The following is a 23,382-nucleotide window of genomic DNA, read 5'->3' on the forward strand; positions in this document are numbered from 1 at the left end:
GATGTAAAGGGTGTTCAATAGCACTGATTTATGGAAAAAAAATGCAAACAAAATGTATGCAGTGTGAACTGAACTGAATTATGAGTAATGTATAGTTGACATTACTGCCACCATTTTACAAAGCAATTGTTTTTTAGTTTTTCAGTTTTTTCTGTGAAGCCATTGGTCAACATCAGTCACTTAACCCTTTAAGACCTGAGGCCGTGTCTAAAAAAAATCTAAATCCTAAAAAAAAAATTGAATATAAAAAAATATTTTTCACGATTTTTCAAAAATAGCAGATCTACAAGCTCGTAGCGCGGCACTCGGTGCCGCGCTATGAGCTTGTAGATCTGCTATTTTTGAATAGCCAAAGACATCTAAAGTGACACAGATGCTTTCCAGGTATCATGGGTTGATGGGTATCAAGTGGAATGTGTTTTAAATGAGTCTAACATGGTTCAAACAGAGTTTGAATTTACAATGGGTTTGAATATAGGAGAGTTGTGTGTCTGATAAAATGAATCAATGCCCTTGTAGTTAAGCTGCTGTACTGTATGTATGTACAGTTTAACAGCCTCAATCTGCTACCTTCTGTTCATAGCCGTGTGTTGTGTGCGTGTGTGTGTGTGTGTGTGTGTGTGTGTGTGTGTGTGTGTGTGTGTGTGTGTGTGTGGCTGTTGCGTGTGCGTGTGGCGCGTTTGTGTGTGTGTGTGCTTGTGCGTGTGTGTGTGTGTGTGTGTGTGTGTGTGTGTGTGTGTGTGTGTGTGTGTGTGTGCGTGTGCCAGAAAGCGTGTTGATGGATTGGTTCATTATCACCTTCTAATTACAGGTGGATTTTCAGGTGGATTCATTACAGCTACGTGTGTGTGTGTGTGTGTGTGTGTGTGTGTGTGTGTGTGTGTGTGTGTGTGTGTGTGTGTGTGTGTGTGTGTGTGTGTGTGTGTGTGTGTGTGTGTGTGTGTGTGTGTGTGTGTGTGTGTGTGTGTGTGTGTGTGTGTGTGTGCTGTATGCACTATGTAAGGGTCTGTGCACGTGCATGCATGCATTCCCTGTGTGTGTGTACTATGTAAGGGTCTGTGCACGTAGCAGGCATTGCATTCAACTGTGTAGTGTGTGTGTTGTGTGTGTGTGTGTGTCCGTGGTTACTGTTACACTGGGTGCACAGCGGGGGGTCAGGTGTGTGTGTGTGTGTAGGGGGGGTGTGAGGGGTGTGGGGGGGGCAGGGTTTCTTTTTCAGCGCGGCGGTAGAGCCTGAATGGTTTATTCAGGACCCACCATGGAGATGTCTCTCTACCACTCTCTCTCTCTCTCCTCTCGTCTCTCTCTCCCCTCTCTCTCTCTCTCTCTCTCTCTCTCTCTCTCTCTCTCTCTCTCTCTCTCTCTCTCTCTCTCTCTCTCTCCCTCTCCCTCTCCTCTCTCTCTCTCCCCCCTCTCTCTCTCTCCCTCCCTCTCTCTCTCTCTCTCTCTCTCTCTCTCTCTCTCTCTCTCTCTCTCTCTCTCTCTCTCTCTCTCTCTCTCTCTCTCTCTCTCTCTCTCTCCCCTCTCTCCTCTCTCTCTCTCTCTCTCTCTCTCTCTCTCTCTCTCTCTCCTCTCTCTCTCCCTCTCTCTCTCTCTCTCTCTCTCTCTCTCTCTCTCTCTCTCTCTCTCTCTTCTCTCTCTCTCTCTCTCTCTCTCTCTCTCTCTCTCTCTCCCTCCCTCTCTCTCTCTCTCTCTCTCTCTCTCTCTCTCTCTCTCTCTCTCTCTCACTTGCGCAGCGCTTTCGTGATGCGTTGGACCCCCCAAGGACCCCCGGGGGGTCCCCAGACCCCACTTTGAGAAGCACAGAGCTGTTAGACACAGATTAACATGGAGTCAGGAGTGAGGTCTTGTTATCTAAGTGATAAACGTGTAGGAACACGTAATCAGTGCTGGAGTCCAGGAGCAGGTAGGACCCTGTAGAGCGTTTGATCTCAAAGTGGGGTCCGGGGACCCCCAGGGGTACTTGAGGGGGTTCCAGGGGGTCCCCAGCTAAATGATGGACAGGAACCAAATGGACCCTTATGGGTCTGTAACTCTGAGAGTGTACAAATGGAACCAAATGGACCCTAAGGGTCCATTTGGTTCCATTTGTACACTCTCAGAGTTACATTGACATTGGTTTTACAATATGAATTTGGGTCCCAGAGGTATAAATGCCATTAAATGGGGGTCCGTAGCCCTAATGCATGTCAAACTGGGGCGTCCTTGAAATTAAAATGATTGAGAATCACTGCTAGAGAGCCGTAAAAATCTTCTCTTATGGGGGTCCCTGGCTTATCTATTCAAATGGGGGTCCGCGGGCTAATAAGTGTCAATTTGGGGGTCCTTGACATGAAAAAGTTTGAGAACCACTGCTGTAGAGTCCCTTTAAACACCTTTAAACACACACTATACTGTCTGCTTTTATCAATTAAACATAATATTATTATTATCATATTTAACTCTTTTGAGAGTATACGACCATTCATACACTCTCAGTTACATAGATAATTAACTAAGAGTTACTTACATTTTTACTAATATTCAACACCAGGCAAAGACACACATTTGCATAAAACATACACATAAAAGGACGGGCATAGGATTAAAATATTAAACACAATAAATACATAAAATATAATGAAACAAATATTAAATGCAGAAGTCAAACGTAAATGAGGGGTCACGGCAGGACAGTCTCTTAGCATTTACGGACTGTTTGTGTAGATTGTGTAGATTGTGTAGATTGTGTAGATTGTGTAGATTGTGTTCTATCCAGCTGATTTATGGAAAAGAATGCATGCAGTGTGAACTGAACTGAATTATGAGTAATGTATAGTTGACATTACTGCTTGTATAGTTGCATTAATATCTCTAGAGACGAGTCAGACTGTCAAGTCTGCTTATTTTTATATTATTACATTTTTATTTATTTATTTGATATTTCTTCTTCTTCTTACCTCTCTCTACTCGTACCTGTATCTATCTATCTATCTATCTATCTATCTATCTATCTATCTATCTATCTATCTATCTATCTATCTATCTATCTATCTATCTATCTATCTATCTATCTATCTATCCTGTTTCACGCTTGTTGCTGAGGATTATTTTGGGGGGTCCCCAGTTCAAATATGATTATTTTGGGGGTCACCAGACAGACAGACAGACAGACAGACCATCACCCTTTGTTTACGTCCTCGTGGAGGCTTTTCTGCAGCTCTAAAATGCTTAAAAGTAAATTCCGTGCCTCAAAAATTAAGTTTTGAGAGCGTTTTAAAACCGAAAGTAAAAAGTAAAAACTGCCCACAGAAAACAATGGCGGCTCGTTTCCATTTTTGTCGGCTGCACTCGGTTCCATTCGGTTTCACTCGAACAGTTCACACGGCGTCCCGGACAAACATAAACCGTAGGGAAAATACGGATTTCAGAAAGAGGACTGTGTTTCAATGCAGGTAAACACCCCAGCATCATTATATAGTGGCTGATAGAGGGGGAAAAAATGCAAAATATATATTTTTAAAATGTAGGCTTAATGTTGCCTACAATCCCTTTAATGAGTTAAAAGGTGAGCCACAGTGAGAGAGAGAGTGAGAGTTCAAAGAGTGACAGTTTAAAAGGTGACACAGTGAGAGAGAGAGGGAGGAGTTTAAAAGGTGAAACAGCGTTCATGCAAAGTGCAGCGTGTCTAAGATGTGGATCAATACTTTATGGCTGCTTATGTAACCTTCCTATGTCACATGGTACACACATGACAAGGGTCATGGAATACAGAACATGTAGGTCAGAATAACATGTTTCACATACAGAAACATGTGTAGGCACAGTGGCGTGCACAGACATTTTGAGGGGCAGGTGCTCAAGTAAATTATACTTTTTTTTCTTTACTTGGTCTGCTCTTTTTTCCCTCTACACCAATACCTCTTTGCCAAAAATAGCCGATCTACAAGCCCACAACGCCTCGCAGCGCGAGGCGTTGTGGGCTTGTAGATCTGCTATTTTTGGCTAAAGTTCTCCTCAGAAAAGGGATGCTAGGTTTCGAGTGGTTATGGTAAAAAGAAAAATCATATCACATAAAGTTTTGGCGGACCCCCTGTAGTAACTCTGAGGACCCCCTAGGGGTCCCGGACCCCCTGTTGAAGACCCCTGCTGTAAACTCGCCCTCGAGAGGGCAAAGGGCAGGTGCTTTAGCACCACCTAGAGTCTATCTGTGCACGATTTTCCTGGCACAATACCCTTTCACATGGGGGGTCCCTGGCACAATACCCTTTCACATGGGGGGTCCCTGGCACAATACCCCTTTCACCCTTTCGCTCTTATAGGAGCGGTTACACCGCTCAAAAACTTGACTTTCAATGGGGGGAAACCAAAAAAACTGAAAACATCACCTCACTTTGGAGCCACGGTGATGCGTTTTACCTCTGTGATGCGTTTAGCGTCACCTCTGTGATGCGTTTAGCGTCACCTCTGTGATGCGTTTTGCGTCACCTCTGTGATACGTTTTGCGTCACCTCTGTGATGCGTTTAGCGTCACCTCTGTGATGCGTTTTGCGTCACCTCTGTGATGCGTTTAGCGTCACCTCTGTGATGCGTTTAGCGTCACCTCTGTGATGCGTTTTGCGTCACCTCTGTGATGCGTTTTGTGTCACCTCTGTGATGCGTTTAGCGTCACCTCTGTGATGAGTTTTGCGTCACCTCTGTGATGCGTTTTGCGTCACCTCTGTGATGCGTTTTGCATCACCTCTGTGATGCGTTTTGCGTCACCTCTGTGATGCGTTTAGCGTCACCTCTGTGATGCGTTTTGCGTCACCTCTGTGATGCGTTTTGCGTCACCTCTGTGATACGTTTTGCGTCACCTCTGTGATGCGTTTAGCGTCACCTCTGTGATGCGTTTTGCGTCACCTCTGTGACCTCTGTGATGCGTTTTGCGTCACCTCGGTGATGCGTTTTGCGTCACCTCTGTGATGCGTTTTGCGTCACCTCTGTGATGCGTTTTGCGTCACCTCGGTGCGCAGCCCCGTGCGCAAGCTTGTGAGTCAAGACACACACACACACACACACACACACACACACACACACACACACACACACTAAAACTGATCTACAATTTGAGTAAAAATATTTAAGAGTAAATAAATTGAGTAAAAGTACTTACAAGTAATCGAAGGGAGTTAAAACACTTAAACACAGTGAGGGGCAGGAACACTTTCTTTCACAATGACACACAGAGTGATGGAAGAAGAACTCTCAACATGCACAAACCATGCAGAGGGTTATTATATATATTTTGTACAAAACGCACAAAGAGCCTACTTTTCTACAATAGAGAGAATGTGTTTAAAATGATAATGTACCATTGATTGATTGATTGAATACTTCATTTAGAATAGACATGGAAACAGTATCATAGTGTTAGTGTAGGCTACCATAGAGTATAGCAGGGGTCTTCAACAGGGGGTCCGGGACCCCTAGGGGGTCCTCAGAGTTACTACAGGGGGTCCGCCAAATCTTTAAGTGATATGATTTTTCTTTTTACCATAACCACTCGAAACCTAGCATCCCTTTTCTGAGGAGAACTTTAGCCAAAAATAGCAGATCTACAAGCCCACAACGCCTCGCAGTGCGAGGCGTTGTGAGCTTGTAGATCTGCTATTTTTGGCAAAGAGGTATAGGTGTAGAGGGAAAAAAGAGCAGACCAAGTAAAGAAAAAAAAAGTATAATTTACTTGAGCACCTGCCCCTCAAAATGTCTGTGCACGCCACTGATGATAATGTACGATTGATTGTTTGATTACTTAATTTAGAAAAGACATGGAAACAGTATCATAGTGTTAGTCTGTTAGAGTAGGCTAGTCTAGTGTTAGTTAGTGTAACATTGTGTATGGATGGATGGATGGATGGTGTGTATTGTATTCTTTCCACTGGGGGAGAAAAAATATCTTTCTCTCCGCGCTAGATTTTCTCTCTTTTCTTCTCTCTCTCTAAAGCTGCAGAGCGGAGCCGATCTGTGTGTGTGTGTGTGTGTGTGTGTGTGTGTGTGTGTGTGTGTGTGTGTGTGTGTGTGTGTGTGTGTGTGTGTGTGTGTGTGTGTGTGTGTGTGTGTGTGTGTGTGTGTGTGTGTGTGTGTGTGTGTGTGCGGGTCATTTGAAGGTTAGCTCCTCTCTCCGGGTTCATAGAAAGTTCACTCGCATATATTAGGCAATTCTATCTTTCATTCTGCGAGGCGACGCGAGGAGGCTGTTACTTCACTATGAGAGCAGAGAGGAGAGGAGCTCTGTCTGTGTGTCTGTCTGCCTGTCTGTCTGCCTGTCTCTCTGCCTGCCTGTCTGTCGGTAACATCTAACGGGACGGTCCGGAACGAAGCGAACATTCGGACGGCTACAATGTAACGCATTGGGATTATGGAGACATTTCGCTCCTTCTTTACGCGCGGCGGCGCTGAGACGGACGGACTGAGCGACGACATGGAACATATTGATACCCGCATGGATCCGTTATTACACCGTCATCATAATAACTATATTAATAATAATAATAATAATAATAACTCATGGTGCTCTTATTGGACGAAGAAGACCGAGATTTGACACCTTTTATAAACGGACAAAAACCTGGAGATCAGACGGACTTTGATGGAGTTTTGTCCTGACGTGCACTTATGTTTTATAATAACCCTTAAAGACGTTCTATACTCCATGATGACTGTAGGGACCACTAGAGACAGAGACAGACATGATGTGTGACTGTAGGGACCACTAGAGACAGAGACCTGATGATGTTTGACTGTATGGACAGTTAGAGACAGAGACAGAGACCTGATGATGTTTGACTGTATGGACGCGGTCCTGGTCAGTCCAGGACAGATGTTGGACTTCTACACATCTGGCCCGTCGTCCTGCATGCTGCAGGATAAAGCTCTGAAAGCCTGTTTCAGTGGACTGCACCGAGACTGGACCCACAGGAGAACTGCTCACTGTACGTTATTATAAATACACTGTATTACATATATATATATATATATATATATATATATATATATATATATATATATATATATATATATATATGTATATATGTATATATGTATATACACACACACACACACACACACACACACACACACACACACACACACACACACACACACAAATATATCTGTCAAATATATGTGTGTGTGTGTGTGTGTGTGTGTGTGTGTGTGTGTGTGTGTGTTATTACTGTATTATACATGTAGATATATATGTTATTATACACACTCTAGGTTGTATAATTATCATATAAATCATAATAATTCATTCTGTGCGTTTATTTGCACTTCCACATGCACACATAAACAGAGACACAGCTACACCGTCACAACCACATCAGTGTAACTAGTGTTATATATTAAATAGTATAACACTATATAATTATCACAAGAATCTGAATGATATGCATTTCCTTCTGAAAGTTTATTGTCATTGCAATGCTGCGTCTAGTAAAATATATGATCTGACCCACACTGTCCCTGCTATACAGTCAAAACTTGATTGATTGATTGATTGATTAGTTTATCAATCAGAAATGTAAACAGCATGAGCTACGGTCAGACATTAAAGATAAAAGGATAACACATTGTGGTCCTATGTGTATCAAGTGTAACTCTGAGAGTATTACAAACGGACCCATAAGGGTCCATTAAAAGGTCTCTATTTGTAACACGCTCGCTCAGAGTTAAATTCATTTATTATATGCAGTTTTAATGTGCATTTACAGTCATAAATCATGTCCCTGCTACACAGTCAAAACCACGTCTGTGTGTAACCCTGAGAGTGTATGCAAACAGAAACCAAATGGACCCCTAAGGGTCCATTTGGTTTCTATTTGCATACGCTCTCAGAGGTAAATTAATGTATTGTGTGCCGTTTGTACTGTTGCATTTACAGTCATAAATACAGCGTCGTTACATAGTTTAATGGAATCTTCAAGTTCAAACCATCAAATAGATCAAACTAACTGCAGCGTGATGTGGACCTACTCTCTCTCTCTCTCTCTCTCTCTCTCACACGCGCACACACGCACACACACACACACACACACACACACACACACACACACACACACACACACACACACACACACACACACACACACACACACACACACACACACACACACACACACACACACACAGTAAATAATGCCCTGTCCACTGATCTTATTGCACCATTCACATGGCTCTAATGTGCAGAGGATTGAATGTATTGGCTCTCATACCAGATGTAACTTGTGGTCAGTTATCGTGTACGACTTCAAACCCATATGGAATTATAACAGACTTCACAATAAAAGTCTGCTCTACTGTAACTCTTAACTTATTAACCTGTGTAAAAACCTTCAAAATGTCATATTTCATTCTTAATGTGTGGGTGGGGTTTTGGGGGTGGTGGGGGGGGGCGGTCATAATTTAAAACAGGGAAACAGAAACAGCCTGGACTTGGCCTGATGAATGTCCTCTGCTAGTCTCCTTAAGTCCTTAAGCTTGATTTATATAGGTGTCGCTTGCCCCCCCCCCCCCAAAAAAAGATCTACAAGCTAACTAGCATGCTGCTAGCTTGTAGATCTGTTATTATTTTGTGGTACTATATAGGGACTAGGCTTGTACACACACACACACACACACACACACACACACACACACACACAGCTCGGGCCGAGTAGAATGGAAAGGAATGCACAGAATAAACACTAGCCAGCTTGGAGTGGGGAGGAGGGGGTTGCGGGTTCGACACCTCCCCTCCCAGGACGCTTTGACAGGAGACGGGCTGTGTGTGTAGTGCCCCCCGTCGCCCCCCCCGTCGCCCCCCCGTCAGTGACACTGATTTAGATAAATGACCCCGGACCACGACATCTCCAGCGAGGTTATAGCCATGCAGCCACAACAGTGTGAACATGTCAAACCGTTTGCCACAACGGAAACGCTCCTCTCCATCAGCACTGTGACTGCTGTCCTCTATGGCAGGGGGTTTTCAACCCTTTTTCAACCATGCCAAGGACCCCCTAAATTGATTGATATACATTTGGCCGTGGACCCCCATTTGAAAATGTGTTGTGCCAAGGACCCCCCCAGAAGCAAGGATTTGAGTTGAAAATGCTCGTTTAAAAAAAATATATATATTGAAAGATTTGCACACATTTACAAGATTTTTCCCCAAAAAAATAGCAGATCTACAAGCTCATAGCGTGGCACTCGGTGCCGCGCTATGAGCTTGTAGATCTGCTATTTTTTGAATTGCCAAAAGCTAAGCGGTTAAAATGATCGTGACGCTATGTTAACTAATTTAGCTGGGGACCCCATGGTACCCCCCCCAAGGACCACTGGTGGTCCCCGGACCACTGGTTGAGAACCACTGCTCTATGGGGTTCCCAAAGTTGGGGGTCCCGCGACCCGACTTGGGGTCGCGGGACACTGACGGTGGGGTCGCGAAATTATTTAAAAAAAATTCAACAGAATGGATGAAATACAATCTAAAACATGTATTACAAATAGTACATTTTTTGCCATTTTAATACATTACGAACGTGCAGGTTTATGTGCATAAATTACCTCCAGGGTGAGGTGGGGTCGCGAGTCAATGAAGGACTTTATAAGTAGCCTGTTGTAGCCCTATAGATCAGGCTTATATGTAGAGGGCCACTTTACACACTTCACTCCGGAGGGACACATCGCATATACTGTCGAGCAGACACACATTATCTCTGTATTTTGACTTTTTTTCGTAGTTAATGCCCTATTCTTCATCTTCATTCTAGGCCACACAAAAGTATTGCAAAAATAGCAGATCTACAAGCTCAAAACGCGACGCGTTTTGAGCTTGTAGATCTGCTATATTTGCTATTCATTTATTTGGAATCCTGAATTACTTTTTGCAATTTTTTTTAAAATTGGAATCCTGAGAAGTTACATTTTTATTTAATTTCAAATGCATTTAGTTATACTTATGTTGACTTTATGAACTTAAATACAAACACGTTGGACATAAAAAAGACAATAGAATGTTAATACTATAGTCATTAAGCTACTAATATAGACTGAAGTCATTAAAGCGGGTCGTGTTAGGAATCGTAACAGCCGAAATCAATAATATATCAGTACTCTGATATTAACCTGCGGTTCGCATTAAGTGAAGGTGGGGGCCGCATGTGGCCCCCTGGGACCGCCAGTATGCCCTAGATTACTGCACTCTATGCAAATAGGGGCGTTTATCTTCTTATAAGAACCCAGGGCATATTGTCACAACTGGAGTGTTTGTTTTGACCCCCACCTCTCCCCCCCCTCCCTCTTGATTTATTTGCGTGCCTTTGGTGACCCGGGGAGGAGATAATGTTAGTTGTCATGTCCCGGGACTCGTGTCTGTCTGTCTGTGCGCTCCAGGGGACGTGTTCTCAAGTGTCCTTCTTATCAGTGGACAGAGAGACGGAACTGTGTCATATTTAGATTTGAGATAAAAAGCATTATTTTACACTTTGGGCTATTCAAAAATAGCAGATCTACAAGCTCGTAGCGCGGCACCGAGTGCCGCGCTACGAGCTTGTAGATCTGCTATTTTTGAAAAATCGTGAAAATGTGTGCAAATCTTCTGAATATATATATTTTTAAAGCGAACATTTTTAACTCAAATCTTTGCTTCTGGGGGGGGTCCCTGGAACAAAATATTTTGATGGGGGTCCGTGGCCAAAAACATATAATTTTGGGGGTCCTTGACATGAAAAAGATTGAGCACCACTGATATAGAAACATACGTTTTTTCAGAATACTGTTGAGATTTAGGAGACGTGTAGAATCGGCTTCAGGTCTCAATGGGTTAAATGGGCCTGCCTCAGTCTATAAATCAGACCTTATTATAGAACTATGCGTATAATATATAGATTCTTTTGACAGCGTGAGTGATAACAGACGTCATATAATTATCGTCACTGAAGGCCTGGTGATAATGTATCATTATTTTAACAACCGTGTCTTTCTTGATAAGAAACACAAATAAGAAAGTCAACCAGAAAATGTCTGTGACAAAAAAAATGGTTCCTGGTCATTTCCCCTTTTTTTTAGATTTAAATTGTGTTTTTAATGTAAAAGCTATCTTTCATATTGCAGTTTCAGTATAAAAATATATATATATTGGCGACTTGGCTTCTAACTAATGTTATGCTGAATTCAATCCCTCCGAATTCTAGACGCTTTGCAAGACGTTTTATTTATTTTTAAACAGGGAACATAGTTATTATATAGTCAGAGATATGGATCACGATGTGATGTATTTCAGAGGTTACAGAGCTGATCTTAGTGGATCATTAGTGTGGTATATATTTCAGGTTATGGATGTGATGATTAGTGTGGTATATTTCAGATCAGATTAGTATCTCTGTTGCAGAAATCAACTATGTCCAAAATATGAACTTTTCAGGAAATGACAAAAAAACATGTTTTTTAGAACAACACAATACTGTCTCATCAAAGTTGGGTATGTTGACTTTATACATTGTCAGATAGTTTTCTGTGTCACTTTAGATTTCTTTGGCTATTCAAAAATAGCAGATCTACAAGCTCATAGCGCGGCACCGAGTGCCGCACTATGAGCTTGTAGATCTGCTATTTTTGAAAAATCGTAAAAGAATATATTTTTTTTATATTCCACTATATTTTCACACTCACTCCAGAGGAACACATTACATATACATGTATACTGTTGGGCAGACACCGTATTGTACGTACGTTTTTCGTAAATGAATGCCGTACTTCTACGTCACACAAAAGTAGCAAAAAATAGCAGATCTACAAGCTCAAAACGCGTCGCTCCGCGACGCGTTTTGAGCTTGTAGATCGGCTATTTTTGCTACTTTTGTGTGACGCGTTTTGAGCTTGTAGATCGGCTATTTTTGCTACTTTTGAATTGGAATCCTGATTTTTTTTTGTTGCTATTTTTGAATTGGAATCCTGATTTTTTTTTGTTGCTATTTTTGAATTGGAATCCTGAAAAGTAACATTTGTATTTAATTTCAAATGCATTTAGTTATACTTATGTTAACTTTATGAACTTAAATACAAATACATTGGACATAAAAAAGACAATAGAATTTTAATTCTAGTCATTAAGCTACTAATATAGACTGAAGTCATTAAAGTGGGTCATGTTTGCATGTTTGGAATCATAACAGCTGAAATCAATAATATATCACTATTCTGATATTAACCTGCGGGCCGCATATAAGTGAAGGTGGGGGCCGCATTTGGCCCCCGGGCCGCCAGTTGCCCATGTATGTCCTAAAGCCTCATTGAATAGCAGCCTGTGGTTAAACAGGGTTCTTTAAACATCATGTCCGCTGTTTAACCAACCGGGAGAAATTCACCCGCCTTCAACAATTAAAACACACCCGTGAAATGATTTAATTAAGCCGCAACAACAAGGTGCCTTTTCCACTGCAATTAAGACACACGCACGCACGCACGCACACACACACACACCGATTCTACATGTCTCCTAAATCTCAACAGTTTTCTGAAAAACGTATGTTTCTATATCAGTGGTGCTCAATCTTTTTCATGTCAAGGACCCCCAAAATGATATGTATTTGGCCGCGGACCCCCATCAAAATATGTTGTTCCAGGGACCCCCCAGAAGCAAAGATTTTAGTTAAAAATGTTCGCTTTAAAAAAAAATATATATTCAAAGATTTGCACACATTTTCACGAATTTTCAAAAATAGCAGATCTACAAGCTCATAGCGCGGCACTCGGTGCCGCGCTATGAGCTTGTAGATCTGCTATTTTTGAATAGCCCAAAGTGTAAAATAATGCTTTCTTAGCTCAAATCAAAAAATGACACTGTTCCAGGTCTTAATGGGTTAATTTAGATCTTACAGACCTGGCTTGCTGGCCAATGCATCTCATGTGGGGAAAAACAAAAAAACAAATGTCTTGCTTTTAAACAGAGTCTTTGATTTGCAAATCTTCTCACAAGGTCGTTGAACGTGTTGTTTTATTATTAATGTATTTATTCAGAATAATAGAAACCCTCCTGGGTGTTAATTAGCTTCATTAACCGCTAACGCACTTCCTTTATACTTTACTTTACGTGTTCATTAGCCCATTCAGAGCGGGAACGCATCTCTGTGTGGTTTATTACATCTCTTTGGCTATATGTTCAAAAATAGCAGATCTACAAGCTCGTAGCGCGGCACCGAGTGCCGCGCTACGAGCTTGTAGATCTGCTATTTTTGAAAAAAAAAAACCGTGAAAATGTGTGCAAATCTTTGAATATATATATCATTTTTTTTATTCAAATATTTGCTTCTTGGGGGTCGCTGGAACAACATATTTTTAAATGGGGGGGTCCACGGACAAATATATATTATTTTGGGGGTTCTTGACATGAAAAAGGTTTGAGACCCACGGATATTATAGCAACATAAGTTTACAGGATTTAGAAGACATTAAAGAATCCACAGAAGCAATAACATTTGAGTTACAAATATTTGCTTAAAAAAAAATATATATATATATATATTCAATGATTTGCACATATTTTCACGATTAAAAACAAAAAATAGCAGATCTACAAGCTCATAGCGCGGCACTCGGTGCCGCGCTATGAGCTTGTAGATCTGCTATTTTTGAATAGCCCAAAGAAATGTAAAAAATCACACAGATGCGTTCCCGGTCCTGATGGGTTAACAAATAGAAGAAGCAAGGACCGTCTTTATAGTGTGGGCCCTTATACGTATATCTGAGTGTGTGTGTGTGTGTGTGTGTGTGTGTGTGTGTGTGTGTGTGTGTGTGTGTGTGTGTGTGTGTGTGTTTACAGTGAACATACCACCTAGGTAAACTAATTGATAGGATGTATTATATTGTAAGACGTGGATGCAGTAAATAACAGACATAATCATCTTAAAACTATTTAAAGCCGGAATCAGTAGTTTTGCATTTGGAAAAATTGGTACAAACTTTTTTCCTTAAAAAAAAAAAAAAAAAAGCAGATCTGTGAGCTTGTAGATCTGATGTGTTCATGTGAGCTGGTAGATCTGTTGTTGTGTTCATGTGAGCTTGTAGATCTGCTGTGTTCATGTGAGCTGGTAGATCTGTTGCTGTGTTCATGTGAGCTGGTAGATCTGTTGCTGTGTTCATGTGAGCTGGTAGATCTGTTGTGTTCATGTGAGCTGGTAGATCTGTTGTGTTCATGTGAGCTGGTAGATCTGTTGTGTTCATGTGAGCTGGTAGATCTGTTGCTGTGTTCATGTGAGCTGGTAGATCTGTTGTGTTCATGTGAGCTGGTAGATCTGTTGTGTTCATGTGAGCTGGTAGATCTGATGCTGTGTTCATGTGAGCTGGTAGATCTGTTGTGTTCATGTGAGCTGGTAGATCTGTTGTGTTCATGTGAGCTGGTAGATCTGTTGCTGTGTTCATGTGAGCTGGTAGATCTGCTGTGTTCATGTGAGCTGGTAGATCTGTTGTGTGTTCATGTGAGCTGGTAGATCTGTTGTGTGTTCATGTGAGCTGGTAGATCTGTTGTGTGTTCATGTGAGCTGGTAGATCTGTTGTGTGTTCATGTGAGCTGGTAGATCTGTTGCTGTGTTCATGTGAGCTGGTAGATCTGTTGTGTGTTCATGTGAGCTGGTAGATCTGTTGTGTGTTCATGTGAGCTGGTAGATCTGTTGCTGTGTTCATGTGAGCTGGTAGATCTGTTGTGTTCAAGCGACTTTTAACAAAAAGGGAAACATCTCCAGTTTGATATTTTTTCCAGCATTGATCTAAAAACCAACTGTACGATACAGAAAGATGTTCCAGTCTAATTACAGCCTATTCTCTTCTTCAAGGCTTAACACGTTTAGACCGGCAAAGAATCTGTGTCATTTTATACATTTCTTTGGCTATTTTAAAAAAAATAGTGGAAAATGTGTGCAAATCTATGAATAGTTATATATATATATATATTTAAAGCGAACATTTGTAACTCAAATCTTTGCTTTTGGGGGATTCTACAAATGTCTTCTAAATCCTAACAGTTTTCTGAAAATCGTGTGTTTCTATAATCAGTGGTTCTCAAACCTTTTCATGTCAAGGACCCCCAAAATGATATGTATTTGGCCGTTGACCTCAAAATGTTTTTGTTCCAGGGACCCCCCCACAGAAGTAAAGATTTGAGTTAAAAAAAAATCGCTTAAAAAACAATATATATATATATATCCAAAGATTTGCAGAAATGTTCACAACGTATCAAAAAAAATAGCAGATCTACAAGCTCTTAGCGCGGCACTCGGTGCCGCGCTAAGAGCTTGTAGATCTGCTATTTTTGAATAGACAAAATAAAATCTAAAAAAAATGACACAGCTGCGTTTCCCGGTCTTGAAGGGTTAAGCTCCTCTCTGATGCGGGGACATGAAAGGCCATTAGCGCGGCCCGTTAGCGACGGCCCACTCACTGAGCTAATTTCACAGGCATGTGAAATGAAGGCGGGGATGTGGTGATGATGGGGGAGGGGTGAGGGGAGGGGGGGGGGGGGGGGGTGGATATAAAAGCCGTGTTACGACATGTGGAAATGAAAGGGAATGGCTGTCACATGCCAGGCCACGGTTAATAGAGATGATTAGTAGAGAGTGTTGCTGCGCTGACCAAAGAGGAACCTCCTGTGTCGTGTGTTCGGGGATTCTACATGTCTCCTAAATCCCAACAGTTTTCTAAAAAACGTACGTTTCTATATCAGTGGTGCTCAATCTTTTTCATGTCAAGGACCCCCAACATGATATGCATTTGGCCGCGGACCTCCATCAAAATATGTTGTTCCAGGGACCCCACCAGAAGCAAAGATTTTAGTTAAAAATGTTCGCTTTGAAAATATATATTTTCAAAGATTTGCACACATTTTCATGATTTTTCAAAAATAGCAGATCTACAAGCTCGTAGCGCGGCACTCGGTGCCGCGCTACGAGCTTGTAGATCTGCTATTTTTGAATAGCCCAAAGTGTAAAATAATGCTTTTTAGCTCAAATCTAAAAATGACACAGTTCCAGGTCTCAATGGGTTAAAACGATACGATTCGATTCAATGATTTAAAATCGATACAGTGACTATTTATTTACCCCTCTTTCTCTTTTTCCTTCTTCAAATTGCCACAAGGACTTAGTATTGATAAAATTGTGATTATTTGCATTGCAAAACCATTCGATACGAGACAAAGTCAAACGATGCGATATTTAGCTGTTTGCGTATCGATAGAGTAGATCGTTGAAAAGGAAAATAGATTTTTCGATGCAGTTACTATATGGTTAATAATAACATCCTCTCTCTGTTTGTGTGTGAACTGTTACTTTGTACCTCAGTGGGTTCTCAGATATAATAATAATAATAATAATAATAATAGACTTTATTTGTATAGCACCTTTCATGACATGAAATACAGCGCAAAGTGCTTTACAGAGCAAGAATACAGTTACAGTTACAACCAATTTAACAATAAAGCAAACAAAAATAAAATAAAATAAAATGAAATAAAAGCAAAAGCATAAAGCAACATTAAAATAGGCAACACAGTGAGGACTTAAAAATCAACCAAAGAATCAGCTAAAAGCAAGAGTGAAGAAATAGGTCTTGAGCTGTGCTTTAAAGCTATCCACAGAGGCTGCCTGTCTTAGGTGTAATGGGAGTTTATGTAATGGGAGAATATGTACAGATATGCCACTTCAAAACCTCACACGTTACTGTTCTTTCCCTGAAAGTGCCCTGAAAATGCATTTTTCCTCCCTGTTCTGCCCTTAAAAATGCACTGTTTTGCCCCTGAAAAGAAGTTGTCACTACACACCCCCGTTTTTCCCTTCAACAGACATCCATATACATGAGAACAAAAGAATGTGTGTTGAAGAAGGTGTCAGACTCATTATGAGGCGAAAGGTGATTTGAAGAGGTCCTTGACCAGTTGCTCAAATTAATTAGCATCATAAAAGCAGTGATCATCAAAATAATTCATCATTTTAAATGCCCTTCTTTGTCCCTCTTATTGCCCTGGGAATCCCCTGAAAATGTACTGTCTTGCCGATGGCAGGACATTTGAAGTTTTGAAATGGCACATCTGTATCATATCTATCACATACAGAATGTACAGTAAGTATATGTTCCATGGGCTGCTTTGTGTTTGTCGTGTAAAGAACGCAGCGATAGCAACGCTCTGGAACAGATGTGAGAGACCAGGAGATCCGTGTTAATAGTGTTGGACGAGGTGAGGACACACAACATCAGAACAACGCTGCTGCTGCTGCCGTCATCCATTCATTTTAACATTTATTTGGCTATTCAAAAATAGCAGATCTACAAGCTCATAGCGCGGCACTGAGTGCCGCGCTATGAGCTTGTAGATCTGCTATTTTTTGAAAAATATTTTTAAAAAAAAACGTTTTTTTTCCCCAAAAACTCTTAGGATTTAGATTTCTTTTTTAGATTCGTTTAACCCTTGCATTGTGTTATAAACCTGCATACACTTTTGGTGTTAGCGGGTCAAATGTGACCCGTGATTTAACTCAGACCCCCCCAAAAAATGTTTTCATTTATTTTTTTCTTCCACCTCATAGGTAGCTGACTTGTTATGCATTCATATCCATGTAAACACTTTTTAAAATATTATTTTGGGTTAGGGTTTCGTCTTTCAATATATCTCGTTTTCAATGAAAATTGAAAATCCACTCATTACATTTCCTTTAATGAAGACAATGGATAATGATGTTGTCTAGTTATAATAGACTAATGTTAGAACACACTTCCAAAAAAAACAACAACACAAAACGACTTGTTTTAGTTTTTTAACTTTAAAAAAATGTTAATATTATTAGTTTATATTAGATTATAGTGACATCTGTGGTGTTAAGGGTCAAAATGTACCCGTATACCATAGAAGGTAAAAAGCCATTTATTTTTCATAAACCCAAACTTTATTTTACTCCTGATAGCAAAATGCTAATTGAGTTTCTCTCACTCTGAAACATGTAAACATTGAATATTGACAATTTTGGTGGAATTGAGCCACACTTCTCTGCCGGGTCATATTTGACTCTTATAGAGACCATCAGAATGAACTAAAATGATGGTAATTAATTTTGTTACGTTACTTTTACAGACTTTTTACCCATTTAAACTTAAAAGCGAGTACAAAATGACCCTAACACAATGGAAGGGTTAAAAAATCATGGAAAAAATTTGTGCAAATCTTTGAATATAAATGTTTTAAAGCGAACATTTGTCTCATAAAATGTCTTCATTTTTCTGAAAAACTCTTGTTTCTGTATCAGTGGTGCTCAAACTCTTTTCTTGTCGCCTCCCAAAATGATTTTTTGCCGCCGATCCCCATCAACGTAAGTTGTTCCAGAGAGAACAACTTATTCCAGAGTTAGAAATGTTGTTTAAAAAACATACAGTATATGTATATTTAATAAAGATTTAAAGTTCTTAGCCTAACAATGACACAGATGCATTCCCGGATTGAACAGATGGGTTAAATACACAAATTCTAGAGCATTGGTTCTCAAAGTGGGGTCCGGGGACCCCCAGGGGTACTTGAGGGGGTTCCAGGGGGTACCCAGCTAAATGATGGACAGGAACCAAATGGACCCTTATGGGTCTGTAACTCTGAGAGTGTACAAATGGAACCAAATGGACCCTGACGGGTCCATTTGGTTCCATTTGTACACTCTCAGAGTTAAATTAACATTGATTTTACAATATAAATTGGGGTCCCAGAGATAGAAATGCCATTAAATGGGGGTCCGTAGCCTCTAATGCATGTCAAACTGGGGGTCCTTGAAATTAAAATGGTTGAGAATCACTGCTAGAGCCGTAAAAATCTTCTCTTATGGCGGGTCCCTGGCGTATCTTTTCAAATGGGGGTCCGCGGGCTAATAAGTGTCAATTTGGGGGTCCTTGACATGAAAAAGTTTGAGAACCACTGCTCTAGAGGAACGGATCACATTCAGAACCTCTCCTCTCCTCAGTGAAAGCTGCACTCTGCCTTCAGCTTGACCCCAGTGGAAACAGCCACCACGGGGGTCACCCGGGGGGGGTCGCCCCGGGGGGGTCAAGGGGAGGGTTTGGAGTTGGGTCACAGTCACATGACATTGTGTGACCTCTGAACCCCAGGCCCAAAGGCATGGCCAGAGTATGTTTTGCACCCCGTCCGTCCGTCCGTCCGTCCGTCCGTCCGTCCGTCCGTCCGTCCGTCCGTCTGTCCGTCCGTGTGTCTGTGGACGGCTAATCTCCGGCACCGCTGGCCCGATCGCAGCCAAACTGTGCACACACACTCCCTGGATGCCGATTCCGAACCTTTTTCACATGAGCCTTTTATAGCGCCACCAGGAGGCCGCTTTTTTGCTAAATAATGTTTTTTGACATTACTCCTACATATTTTTGTGTGGTGTATCTTGGTGTATGTACATTGTGTGAGTATCTTATGAGCCTGTGCAGGCTGGGCATCGATCTTGTGCTGCAGGAGCCTGTCTCACCACCTCACACTAAGTTCAAACTTAGCCTATAGTTATAGCTTTAAATGGCTTTAAAAACCGCATTTAGACCAGGAAAGTATCTGTGTCCTTTTTGGGCCGGTGTAGCCGCCCCCTATAAGTGAGTTTTGGACGCTGACCAATCCTGCACCGTGATTGGCCAATAGTCTACAACGCAGTCTACAACCCCCAACCCAGTCAATGCAAATCTATACTTTTGCAAAGTCAGCCAATCACATTACAGCTAGTGTCATCACCACTAGCTGTAATGTGATTGGCTGACTTTGCAAATTCAGGACTGTGATTGGCTAGCGAAACACATGACACATGTGCAGCCCTATGAATAGCAGTATGGACTTTAAAAAAAAGTAATTTATCCTTTTTTTTAAGTGAGTCATGTTGTGATGACCACACACCGCCCACTTCACACTGGGTGTGATTTTTAGATTATTATTTGGCTATTCAAAAATAGCAGATCTACAAGCTCATAGCGCGCCGCGGCACACACACTTTTGAATAGCCAAAGAAATCTAAAATGACAGAGATGCGTCCCTGGATTGAATGGGTTAAGCTATCTAATATCCACATCAGTAACAACAGTACGTGGCAAAACGTCACCAAAAACATCCTGACCCGGTGGAGACCTGTGTGCTCTGAGGAGAACCTTTTCTACTTTCTAATGTTGTTGTTTTTATGGGGCCAGGCTTCCAGCATGGACCCATATTGTTATTCGCATTATTTCCGTTTCTTCTTCTGCCACTTTTGGCAGTTCTGGCTGAACCGTGCAGTCGCTTTTTATGAAACTCGGCCATATGATAGATGGTCATGAAAAACGATCAAGAAATAATTCTCACAGTCTTTCGTCAAAAGGTGGCGCTATAGCACTCAATTGAAAAATGCCAACTTTGAACAGGTACAACTCATGCCGTGTTTGACCTACAGCCATGAAACTTCGATGCACACATGCGTCTCCTCATGCTGAACAACTTTCACACTCTGACTTTTGACCTCTGACCTTTAGATCTCCCACCATTTGGAATTATATGAAAAACAGTTAAAACCTATCTCCTCCTGGGATTTTTGAGTAATCTGCACGAAACTTTTTACACATGAACTTTGGACCTATACCAAAAAACGTTTGCAAAATATCTTCCATAAGTGAAAAAATGAAGCTTTAATGAGCCAATGAATATTGCAGTTTTATGACAATTATTCATCTGCCCCTAACACATACATGCAGACTTACCATTCTTTGACACTTTGCAATATTGTAGAGGGTCCTTCCAAGTATCACTGAAACCAATCTTACTCCAATTGGTCAAAGGGGGGCGCTATAGCAATTTTTTGAAAATGCAAACTTTAAACAGGCAAAAGTCATGCCTCGTTTGGCCGACAGCCATTAGACCTGCTTACACATGTGCCTTGACTAATGAGGAACACATCTATCACGTTGACCAGTAAGCACCGCCCTTAGATTGTCCGCAATCTTGAGCAGTTTGAAAAACACTTAAACCCAGGATTTTTCAGCTATTTGCGTGAAACTGTATCATCTGTGTGATCTCCTTTCACAGGTTCTTGTCTGTTGGTGGCTTCTCGCTTAAATGTGTGCCCCACAACCTGAAGGTCACCAGTTCAAGCCTCACTTGGTGCAGACTTCATCTAAGTTGCATTTCACACAACATGACTATCAATGAATACATCTGCAATTGTTAAAGATAACATGAAATACTTAATTGAGTGTTTTTTACATACAGCTGATCTACAATCTCACAACTTTTCAGATAGCAATGAGAGTATGTTTTTTCAATGTATAACATACTTCATTGTGAAAATAGCCGATGTACAATCTGACAACTTTTAATGGTTTGTGAGCTTGTAGATCGGCTACTTTTACTAGTTTTGGTTCTGAGGAGATGTACAATTTTGAACAGTTTGAAAAACACTTAAAGCCAGGATTTTTCAGCTATTTGCGTGAAACTGTATCATCTGTTTGATCTCCTTTTTCACAGTTCCCTGTCTGTTGGTCCAATGGTGTCTCCCTTAAATAAGTGCCTCACAATCTCAAGGTCGCCAGTTCAAGCCTCACTTGATGTAGACTTCATTTAAGTTGAATTGCAAACAACATGACTGTATCAATGAATACATGTGCAAATGTTAAAGATAACCTGAAATGCTCATTTGAGAGTACGTTTTTTCAATGTATGACATATTCATTCTGAAATTAGCCGATCTACAATCTCAAAACTTTTCAGATAGCAACGTGTTTCTGAGCTTGTAGATCGGCTGCTTTCACTGTTTTCGGTTGCGAGGATATATACAATTTCTCTATTTGTAAATGGTTTGTGAACGAGTGGTCTTAGTGTTGGCTTGGTTCATGACAGAATGCAAGAGTTTATGATCTTCAACAGACAACATCAGCCTGGACAAAGCTATAGCAATATAGGTAGTGTTGCAGCTACCTAAGAGTGCCTCATGACCGCAAGGTTGCCGGTTCAAGCCTCACTTGATGCAGACTAATTTAAGTTGAATTGCAAAAAACTCTCTCTCTCTCTCTCTCTCTCTCTCTCTCTCTCTCTCTCTCTCTCTCTCTCTCTCTCTCTGAGGGTCGGCCATAGCTGAGTGGCTAGGGAGCCAGAGGCTCTGGTTGACCTGGTTGATGAAATTTGTCCCTGAGCAAGACTCTTAACCCCTAATTGCTCACAGGCCCTCATTGGAAACAAGACCGCAAGGACTTTCATGAACTGACCTGTTAAAGGAATTATCATTTCTCTTTCTCTCTCCTGGCCCCATATTATCGCTGCTTGCAGCTATATTTTATGTTTGGGTCCCAGAGTCCCTTCCTAGAATTACAGTGTGGTCAAAAGCACAATATTTGTCTTTGAAGTGTATAGTGGAGTAAAGTCGAGTGAAGTGAAGTGCAGACACAAGTACAGTCAGTAAGTACTCGAGTAAATGTACTTTATTTCTGTCCCGTTTATTTCCCAGTGAACTTGTGGTGCACTTTGTAGCTTCAGTCTGTCTGTCAATCCTTATTGTTCCTCCTAAACCTCCTTCTATAATGTGAACCAGATTCTAAACCCCCTCCTCTCTCTCTCTCTCTCTCTCTCTCTCTCTCTCTCTCTCTCTCTCTCTCTCTCTCTGTCTCTGTCTCTGTCTCTCTCTCTCTCCCTCTCCCTCTGTCTGTCTGTCTGTCTCTCTCTCTCTCTCTCTCTCTCTCTCTCTCTCTCTCTCTCTCTGTCTCTGTCTCTGTCTCTGTCTCTCTCCCTCTCCCTCTGTCTGTCTCTCTCTCTCTCTCTCTCTCTCTCTGTCTGTCTCACTGTGTCTCTCTCTCTCTTTCTCTCTGTGTCTCTCTCTCTCTCTTTACCCTTTGTAGGAGGGACATAAAGTTAAAGCCCTCTCCTGTGTTGAAAGGGGAGGGGCTTGACAGGAGACCCCTCCCCAATAAAAGTCATAGTCAGAACAAGGGCAGGAAAAGCTGCTTCTAATTATGGTTTGGTACTCTGGCTGAACTTTGACCATTTCCTCTGGACTCGGCCGTGCAGTTGGTGAGATATGCTACGCCGTGGGGGGGGGGGGGGGGCTAGTCTGGATGAACTGTCAGCTGAGTTGAGGAGGGGAGGGAGGGGGGGGGGGGGGTTTGGGGGGTCCACAGTGATATACCCGTAATCCTCCTGCCAGACTATTCTCACCTCACCTCTAATCACAACACACTTTGAACTCAAACAAACCAAATGCCTTTCTATACCTGTCTGTCTGTCTGTCTGTCTGTCTGTCTGTCTGTCTGTCTCTGTCTCTCTCTGTCTCTCTGTCTCTCTGTCTCTCTCTCTCTCTCTGTCTGTCTGTCTCTCTGTCTCTCTCTGTCTCTCTCTGTCTCTCTCTGTCTCGCTCTCTC

The 23,382-nt window shown here is 41.6% G+C and overlaps 1 protein-coding gene across 1 annotated transcript in view; it reads left to right on the top strand.

Moving 5' to 3' along the window:
* Positions 1 to 6,799: 6,799 nt before the first annotated feature.
* Positions 6,800 to 23,382, top strand: part of LOC311061927 (retinoic acid receptor beta-like) — a gene marked incomplete at its 5' end in the record, with an annotated part of 273,360 nt that continues 256,777 nt past the window's right edge. Inside the window, one exon of the mRNA XM_084080634.1 lies at positions 6,800 to 6,953. Coding sequence (XP_083936760.1) covers positions 6,800 to 6,953 — 154 coding nt within the window. The remainder of the gene's footprint in view (positions 6,954 to 23,382) is intronic.

Source organism: Gymnoscopelus microlampas, assembly GCF_963454915.1.
Source record: "Gymnoscopelus microlampas genome assembly, chromosome: 15".
NCBI lineage: Eukaryota > Metazoa > Chordata > Actinopteri > Myctophiformes > Myctophidae > Gymnoscopelus > Gymnoscopelus microlampas.